Source organism: Leuciscus leuciscus (assembly GCF_965113295.1).
Source record: "Leuciscus leuciscus genome assembly, chromosome: 2".
In the NCBI taxonomy this organism is placed as follows: Eukaryota; Metazoa; Chordata; class Actinopteri; order Cypriniformes; family Leuciscidae; genus Leuciscus; species Leuciscus leuciscus.
In genome coordinates, this window is record NC_138726.1 from 57544725 (window position 1) to 57555162 (window position 10438).

At 36.5% G+C, this 10438-nt stretch overlaps 1 protein-coding gene across 2 annotated transcripts in view; it reads left to right on the plus strand.

Moving 5' to 3' along the window:
* LOC309493237 (GTPase IMAP family member 7-like) overlaps window positions 1-9870 on the plus strand; it is a 28099-nt gene extending 18229 nt beyond the window's left edge. Inside the window, exons 2-3 of one of the 2 annotated variants that reach the window (XM_082162390.1) lie at window positions 6398-6503; window positions 7539-9869. In XM_082162390.1, the coding sequence (XP_082018516.1) occupies window positions 6497-6503; window positions 7539-8719 (1188 nt within the window). In that variant the 5' untranslated portion in view covers window positions 6398-6496 and the 3' untranslated portion in view covers window positions 8720-9869. Of the gene's footprint in view, window positions 1-6397; window positions 6504-7538 lie in introns of both variants that reach the window. The other variant, XM_082162391.1, reaches the window with a different exon arrangement.
* Window positions 9871-10438: the final 568 nt, after the last annotated feature.

Consider the following 10438-nt stretch of genomic DNA (forward strand, 5'->3'; position numbering starts at 1 on the left):
ATAATGTTATGATGTTATTTATGAATGTATTAATAATATACAGTAAGTGCTGTGATTTACTGAGGTCTAATGGTGTTTAAACTACTGTAATGTGGTCTGTCTGGGAACAGCTGCTAAAAGCAAACCGGTAAAGACAGTTCTTGTCTTGCTATATTGTTGAGTCTGTGCAGTTTTAGTTAAGTATGAGATGGACTATTGAATGTAATGACATTTTACTGGATCGTTAAAAATAGTTTGATTAACCCTGAGCCTTGAGCTTCTAATCTTAAAACAATGATTTAATAACTGTACTGTGCTGTTATGGAGGGTAAACCCTCATGGTGGCCCAAACACACCGTCCCACATAAAACCCACACTTACCCACAGTGGGCCCGCACTGGCATGTTTGCTGGGATACCTGCAGTTTATTAATGGCAGGACAGTAATTAATGCATTACAAACACACCCTCAGTTCTGGTCTGTGAGGAACACCCATTAACACTGTAACTGGGTGGTTGACATATAAGCCTGAAAAATAAGGCTTTTTTATTTATTTATTTGTTTATTTCAAATAATAGGCATAGAAAAATATTGAGTTATGTTGTACTGTTATGTTGTCTTTTAGATTTTGTATTGAAAATTGGATTCATTCACCAATTTATTGCATTCATGCATAAAATTGTCATATGGTGTGACATAAAAGTTATTCTATATAAAATGAAAATGGGATACACTTCACTTCACTTCACTTCGCTTTACTTTATTGTCCACTGGCTTCACATACATCAATACAACAACACATGACACATAAAATACAATAAAAAAAGGGGGGGGGGGGGGGGGGGGGGGGGGGATGTTATAAACAAAGCACACATCAATCATTACCATTTAAAATCTTGACGGCATTTGGCACAAAGGATAATTGGTAAACCTTCCTAATTACTCGTGGTTGCCTATAACGTCTTCCAGACGGCAGCAGTTGGAACTTGCTATGTAGAGGATGAGAAACATCCCCTACTATCTTTAAAGCCTTTTCCTTGCTTTTTCCACGATAAAGATCATTCAAGTGTCTCTGTGTCTTACCAATTATTTTGCTTGCCTCAATCACAATCTTGGACAGTCTAGCTTTATTCACAACAGTCAGGTTACCATACCATGATGTCATATTAAAAACCAGAATACTTTCCACAAAATTTTTATAAACCATTTCGAGTATATTCTTGCTCACACCAAAGTGATTCAACCTCCTAATTAGATGTAACCTCTGGTGAGCCTTCTTACAGATGCTATCAGTATTTTCTAAAAAATTAAGTTGGGCATCAATATATGTCCCCAAATACTTAAAATTACTGACAAATTATATTGGATTTCCATTTAATACTACAGGTTCCAACCCCAAAATATTACGCTTGTCTCCAGTTATTACCAACTCCTTTGTCTTATTTGTGTTTATCACCAGTGCCACTCAAAGGCACCACTCTAAAATAATTTAACCCTTTTGCTCCAAAAGCTGGAATAACTGTGTAAAGACCCCGGTCAATTGATAAACACAATCCTTTAGTACACGCCCATTCAACCCATCAGGTCCAGGTGCCTTATTTAATTTTGTGCGGGACAAGCAGTATGCAATTTCATGTTCTTCCAGGGTAATGTTTTCATATAAGGGGATATCAGAACAGATCCTATCAACCTCAGTACTACATTCACCAGTGTCAAATCTGCCAAAAAATACATTTAATTCATCAGCAAAAGATGCATTATGAGATTGAGTGGGGTTCGTGTTCTTTCCCTTCCTTCCCATCATCACATTCAGTCCCTCCCAAGCTTGCTTTACATTACCCTTATGGAATTTACTTTCAATTTTATTTTTATATTCTAGTTTAGCACTTTTAATTTTCCCCCTAAGTTCTCTATTTTTCTCTCTAACTAGTTCCTTATCCCCCGTCATAAAGGCTACCTTCCTCTCATTAAGGCATACTTTTAAATCTTTTGTAAGCCAATTCTTATTGTTTGGGTATATACATACAATTTTTGTTTCAACACAGTTGCTCTCACAAAAATTTACGTAGGACGTAATACTTTCAGTGATATCATGAACATTGTCATTAGCATTAAAAAACAATTGCCAGTCCGTCTGTTCAAAACAGTCTCTCAGTTGTTCTTTGCTCCGTTCAGTCCACAAATGTAGGCCTACTTGTTTCACAGTCGGTTTCTCTCGTTTAATCTTAGCCCGATATCTGGGAAATAAATGTACAATATTGTGGTCCGACTTCCCCAGAGGGGGGCGACAGATGGCTTTGTATCCTTCGGCAATATTGCCATAACATTTATCCAAGATACGCGAGAGTCTGGTCGGGCAGTCAACATATTGATGTAGAGCAGGTAAAAAAGTTGACAGATCGCATGAATTCATATCCCCCAGAATCAACACTGGTTGCTCAGGTGAGTGGGCCAGTGCTTCATTAAAACATTCTGCTATTTCGTTCCCTGCTTTCACATAATCCGGTCCAGGAACATATACTAAAATAATTGTTATTTGCCCAAACTCCCTGGGAAGATAGAAAGGTCTAAAAGCCACTGACAAGAGTTCATAATCCGGAGTACATACCTGTTCACATATACGAAATCGAGTGGCCCACCTATTATCCACGTAGATACACAGACCTCCTCCAACTGCTTTTTGAGATGCGGCTACATTTCTGTCCGCTCTTATCATTGTATATCCACTTATGTCGATGTCCTGTATTCCATCCTTTAGCCAGGTCTCAGTAAAACATATCAAGTTACTTTGTCTGAAATCGCTGTCATATTTCGCTTTCAATAACAGTTCATCGGTTTTACTTCTTAGGGACCGTACATTTGAGAGGGTGATTACAGGTAAAGGAGGTTTATGGCCTCTTCTTTTTTATCTCTGTCGCACCCCACCTCTAGATCCTCGTTTCTTCGATGAAATCCTGTTCCATGTCCTTGTCCTAGAATTCCTTAAAAGCTCTTTGCAATCTTCAGGCAATTGCACTTGAGGACAAACATTCGGAAGATGCGGGATTAACCCTCTTATTTATGTCTACACTCGAGTTCTTTGGGGTCTCTAGAGACCCCAGACAATAACATTTAATTTTGTAACAAGATAATAGTTTTTTTTTTTACAAATGTAATTTTATTCTGTTTGTTAATGTTTTTACTCAACATTTGTGCAGTTTTTGTAGAATTTATGATATTTTTTAAATTTCTATAAATAAATAAATAAATAAATATTTAAATAGCCTTTTTACAAAAAAACAGCATTTGATGTAAAATTCACTTTATAAAAGACCCAGATTTCTAACTTTCATTCATGGGGATAACATGGATGATTTTAAATGGTTTAATGTAACATTTATGCCCATTTTTTGGAAAATGCAGTTTTAAAATAAAAAACAATAATTTTAACCACTAGATGGCTATAGAGCTCCAGTATATGCTATTTGCTATTAGACTACCTGAAAGATATCTTTTCACAAGTTGGATTCAGTTGGATTCATATCTAAATATTATAAAATCACAATTATAACAAAAATAAAATATTTTTGTCAAAGTTTAGCATTTTTTGTACCAAAAAAACCCCCAGTTTTTCAATAATGTTACATTATTTCTGTCAGGACCACTATCGTCATATATGATTGACAATTAGCATACAATTTGGTTTGGCGGTATGGTTCCGTTCTGGGCGAGAACTCCCTGCGCATCCATGCAGCCTAGCATGGATAAGAGCAGGAGAGCAGCAATAACCCCCCTTGGGGTAAACAGAACAGAACCAACATGAATGTATTGCAGATATCATTAATTCAAGATTTTAAAGTACGACATGATTCGAGAATTTATTCTGAGTCGAAGGGAATCAGAATGCCAAATCCTGACTGACGAGAGGAGGAGCTGGGGATGGAGGAGGGTAATTCGCTCCTGAGAAACGCGATAGTTGCTGATAATACTGAAGGAGCTTATATATGTATACGGTGATAGGCGTCGTATCCTATAGGTAGATGTGGATCAGCTGATAGTCAGCTGATGCAAGCTTGACTAACGTGACCTGCCAGAACTAACGCTACACTTGATGATTAGAATCAAACCTGAACAAAATGTTACAAAGAGAAATGTTGGAGTCTTAAGATTTTATCATTTATTTCAATCATTTATTTTTAATCTAATTCTAGATTCTAGACACACACAATTGTGTGTCTGTGTGTGTGTGTCTGTGTGTGTGTGTGTGTGTGTGTGTGTGTGTGTGTGTGTGTGTGTGCACATTTTTCAATGTGTCAGTGTCACCAATTTATTTTTGTGGTGGTACTGCATTTTGGATGATTTTATTTTACAAATAATAAGAGAACAGTTTTTATAGTCTCAAAAATGTATTCCTCTATGTGTGTGTGTGTGTGTGTGTGTGTGTGTGTGTGTGTGTGTGTGTGTGTGTGTGCGCGCTTGTTGTGAGCAAAATAATTCAGCATTGTGGATGCTTTTTGAATTGGTGGAAGTGTGCCACTTTATTTCTGTCATTTCTGTCGATGTGTTCTGCGTTGTTTCTGATTTTGATGATGAATTTTGTCTATTTTGATTGGGGACCTCGAGTGTCACAAATTTTGTCACGCTAACATAAAAACAGATATCATTCCACTTTATTTATTTATTTTTTTGTAGATCTAGAAAGTGTTAAGAGCCGTAGAAGGTTTCATACCATTTGGACAAAGGGAACATTTTTTTAATTTGAGCAAAAGTCATTTGCGGGTCAAAAAGACCCCGCGGACCATCAGAGGGTTAATAAAAGGAGTTCCTCCCGGGTGTAGGGTAGAGTGGGGGAAAACGCCCCCCTTAAGGAAAATGTGACATTACAGTGAAACAAAACATAAATGTGACTAGAATTGCCATCCCGGTTTTGAGTGACTATGGCAGGAGTTATTCACCAAATATTAAAATTGCTCAGCCTTCATAATTAATTAGTATTTTCACTGAAAATATTTTTGTACAAAGGGGGCGTTTTGCCCCAGCGGTGGGGTAAAACGCCCCCCAAGGTGGGGTAAAATGCCCCCTTTCTTACCAACCAGTTTGCTTCATAGATCAACAGCAAAATTAACAGACAATAGTTTTTAATCTCTATAAAGGTAAAAGGCAAGTAATGTATCAACATGTATATATATTAATATTTATTATGTCCAAAATAGCCAAATTTAACTACCTTCCATCAGTGAGCTAACTTTGCTAGCAAGCTAGCTAGTTAATGCTCACTTGAGGTAATTTTTTCATGTTTTGTTCAAATATTTAGATTTTACCACCTAGTTGACTCTAGACCCTAGTTACACCTAATACTGCATTAAGTGTAAAACAAAGGATTTGATAGACAGAAATATTTTATTATAGTAATTATGATAGAGAGGAACTATGCCCCCAGGGGGGCGTTTTACCCCTCAGCGTAGGGGGCGTTTTACCCCACAAGCTATGAGTTTTTAAAAAAATGTTTAATTTTTAAAATATAATTATATTCCTTATAAATAATATATGATCTCAAACTACAGACTTCACTATTCATCTATCATACATCACTGCGATATCCTGCAGAACAATATTCTCTTAAACACTTATTTACTAATATCTGAAAATTATAGCATTTACCATGTAATCCTCTTCTCTTCAAATGTGTCGCTGGTGTCAGCTTCTCCGTAGAGATTTGTATATCCCCGTTATCAACGTAGTGCATAGCAACAGAAAACATTTATCTTGACTACTTTTAGTGGTTATTTTGGGAAAAACAGGTGGGGGGCGTTTTCCCCCACTCTACCCATGCACAGGGTGTCAAATGTTTTGGTTGGAATAATTAGGCATTTTATTCTTTTTTCTTTAAAGGTTATCAACCTAATTTGAGCTTGATCTTAAACCAACCTTTTCAACCTAAGGAATGACTGTTTCAAGTTACTAATCTAACTGCAAACTAAGCTCATCTGTTCTAATCAATTGAGATGTGAATGGCAATCAACAGACTGCAAATCAACTAAGATTGTAACAACTTTATTGAATATTGAAAGTAAAAGCCGTTTTTGAGATGATCCTTGTGTCCGTGGTTGACTAAGCTCTTTTTTTGAGTTAGAGGCAGGACATATGTGTGTAATCCAAGAAGTAACTCGACAATGTTTGCCATATGTTTATCTCACAGTAAGCATTTCATGGCTTTGATTTTTTTTAAGGAATTTGCAGTGTAAATGAGGGTGTGTAGAAGTAGGAGGTTCCAGAAAAAAATCAGATAACTAGTTATTCTGGTTATTCCTGTAGCTCATCTGTGGTGTCAAATGACTCATTCAAAGGTGTTTTAAGCTGTGAAACTCTCCATGCTGTTCTCTGATACACCTCCAATGACATTTGTGTTTACAGTAGCTTTTGTTAATTTATCATATAGAGCACCAGGAACCATAACTGGATAAGATTATAGATGAAAACAATTAATACAACATCATTTTATACATTGAAGCACCTCAGTTGAAGAGAGGACAAGAACATGGGAGGTAAGAAAACCTTTTAAAATATGCCTTTCATCAAATCATTATTCTAAAACATGATTTTGAAGTGTTTATTGATCCTTGACTTTAAACTATAGCAAGTGTTTCTATATTTAACATAAAAGCTACTAGTTTTTAACCTTTAGAATATCAGGTCACACTACCACTCTTAAGGGGACAGCTCACCCCGAAATGAAAATGCTATTATCATTTATTCACCCACATTTTGTTTCAAAACTGTAGGACTTTATTTCTGCTGTTGAACATAAAAGACTTTATTTTGACAAATGTCTAACATTTTCCCTACAATGAAAATCAATGGGGTTAAATGTTGTTTTTATATGCTTTAAAGACAATATAAGTCTGCAAATTTGATTAAAACAATAATTCCTTTTAATAACAACAGCATATTTTTTTTCAAATAGCTTCTGAGACTAGCAAATATGACTTTTTATGGCTGATTTCAACTTTTATGAGATTGGCAACTTGTATAATGCATGTGTAATCATTTTGTAATCACAGTTTAAACTTTTAGTCTTACAATTGTGACTTAGTATGTCATAATACTCAACATTTTAATATATATGAGATGACAATTTTTTATTTTATGACATGACTTTTGTCAATCTCTTTCACCGCAATTATGACTTATGTCATTATTTATGTAATAATTTCATTTTAATTGTATCTGTTTCATTCATTATTTTGATTTTTTATGCCATAATCTTGAGTTAGCATGACATAATTTTTATATTTTATGGCATAATCATGAGTAAGTATGACAATTTAGATTTTTATCGCATACTTATGACATTTGATGTAATCAAAATGACAGTGTGTAATAATTTCAACTTTTATCTCATAATCATGAGCATAATCAAATGACTGATTTTTTTTTCCTTGGTTATATTTCTTTCTTGGTTTTTAACTATGGTTATATGTTCAAGAAATCATTTAAATCTGTAGTTTTTTATTTTTTTTTATTTTTTTACTGGAATAGTAAATTCCTTTACTAACAACAACAACATATTTCTCAAACAGCTTCTGAGTCTCAGCCTGAGAAAAGGATTGTGCTTCTTGGGAAAACCGGAGATGGCAAGAGCAGCGCCGGGAATACGATTCTCAAACAGCAAGTCTTCAGGAGTAAAGCTTCACCTGAGTCTGTGACGGCTGAATGCGTCAGTGGAGATCGGAAGGTCGATGGCAGAAAGATCACCGTTATTGACACTCCTGGACTCTTTGACACCGGATTGGATGAGGAGACCATCAAATCCGAGATCATTAGATCCGTGATCGAAAGCTCTCCGGGTCCAGACATATTCACTATCGTCCTGAAGGTCGGGAGATACACGGGACAAGAAATGGAGATTGTGGATAAAATCATAGAGTGTTGTGGAGAAGACACCTTCAGTCATTCAGTGGTTTTATTCACTCACGGCGAACAGCTGGAAGGTCAAACCATAGAGGAATTTGTGAAGATGAGTCCAAAGCTACAGGAGCTTGTTGATAAATGTGGAGGCCGCTGTCACGTCATCGACAGTAAATACTGGAAAAAGCGAAAAATGGGATACAGGAGCAACAGAGTTCAGGTGAAGAATCTGCTGGAGACCATCGAACAGAAGCTGAAGGACAGTAATAACGGCTGCTACAGCAATGAGCTGCTTCAGATAGTGGAGGAAGAGATTCAAGAGGAGATGAAGAATGTAGACGAGGTCAATTTGTTGCCAGAAGAGAAGCGAGAGTTAGCGAAAAAGATTGTGCACAAAAAACTTCTCAATCGGCTTGCGGGAGTGACCACAGGCACGCTGACCGGTGCTTTTCTGGGAATCGGTGTCGCAGTAGCATCTGTTGTGAGTTTACTGAAAGCCACCAATATTCCTGGAGTGGTGAAAGCAGGAGCGGCAGCAGGAGCCGCCGGAGCAGCGGGAATAGCAGCAGGAGCAGCAGCGGTGAAGGCTGGGATTATTGCTGCAGGAGCTGGTGTTGGACTCGCTGGTTCAGGTCTCGCTGCAGCTACAGGCGTTGCTTTTGGAGTTGCAGCTTTTGCCGGAGCGATCGGAGGAGGAATTACTGGATACAAAGCAGCAGATGAGGGCGATTCGGTGTGTGAGACAATAAAGAACACCGCCAAACTCAACTATGAGAATGCCAAAGGTGCAGCGACGGTGGCACAGAAATATCAACACAAACTGTTAAACGAGGAGGACAATACCACTGATTAGGGAACAGAGCAGTTTTTAGTGATTTATGGAATAGATTATATTATCATTGTTGTATGTGCTTTATCATTTTTGTCTAAACAATGCATGGGGATTTGTTTTTAAGGGGGTGGTATAATGCCCTTTTCCCAAGATGTAAAATAAATCTCTGATGTCCCCAGAGTGTGTATGTGAAGTTTTAGCTCAAAATACCCCACAGATATTTTTGTATAGCATGTTAAAGTTGTCACTTTTCGAGGGTGAGCAAAGACGCAGTTTTTGTGTCTGTCCCTTTAAATGCAAATGATCTGCTGCTCCTGGCGCAGAGGGCGGAGCTTCAACAACTTGTGTCCTTTTACCACAATTATAAGTAATGAATTCATGCAGTTTTAAAGTATGTATTACCTCAGAGATTACCAGAAAACGGACTGTCTGAGCAGCTAGTCGACCGTTTTAACCGTTTATCATTTAAACTGCAGCAGAATAGCTATACTGTACAGCCTATTCATAAACAGATACACTAAAATGAGTGTAATTTAATAGCAATTAATTAATTTGTTACCATTTTGACCTGATTCACTAATTCTAATAGAAAACTCAAAATACTATGGAAATTGAAAAAAGCTTACCTGTTTGGAGCAAAGCTGGGCGGTACCAGCAGTCTCATTGGTTAGAATGAATCACATGATGACGTCATCTACTGTAGGCTATTACTAATTAGGCCTATATAATTTTACCTTTTTCTTTCGCCATTTCAGAAATATAATAGACCTATCATATAAAACATATAACTCATCAATGATCTATTTAGTAGTATAAAAAATATATAATTTTATAATAATAAATACATCACTGATGAATACCAAAACACATTAGTCAACGATCAACCATTTGCATTGTTTTATTGTGACAAATAAGTTAATTTTATTTAATAAATACCGTAACACTTTCTATGAAGTCCATTCCTATAATGAATTATAGCTCCATTTATACTTATTGATGAGCAATTAGTACTATTCTTTAAATATATTTATAAAGACTCATTAAGACCTACTGCATTTTAAGAACAGTTATAGTTACATTTATATTATTTTTTATAATTCCTTACAAGTCATCAATGTGCAGCATGAGCATCATAACCCATTACACACTGATTTAAAGTATTACTTAGTAAGTTGTATAGTTCCATGAATGTACTTATAAAGATGCAACCTGCATTGCTATAATTTTATTATTATTTATGAATGTATTAATAATATACAGTAAGTGCTGTGATTTACTGAGGTCTAATGGTGTTTAAACTACTGTAATGTGGTCTGTCTGACTTTATCAGTCTGTCTGGGAACAGCTGCTAAAAGCAAACAGGTAAAGACAGTTCTTGTCTTGCTATATTGTTGACTGTATGCAGTTTTAGTTAAGTATGGGAAGAACTGTTGAATGTAATGACATTTGTTAAAAATAGTTTGATTAACCCTGAGCTTCTAATCTTAAAACAATGATTTAACTGGACTGTGCTGTTATGGTGGGTTGCCCACAGTAAACCCTCATGGTGGCCCAAACGGGCAACATGTCCACATGGGGTCCCAAAGTGTTTGCCCTTGCCCACACTGTCCCACAGAAAACCCACACTTACCCACAGTGGGCCCGCACTGGCATGTTTTCTGGGATACCTGCAGTTTATTAATGACAGGACAGGAATTAATGCATCACAAACACACCCTCAGTTTCTGTGATCTATGAACC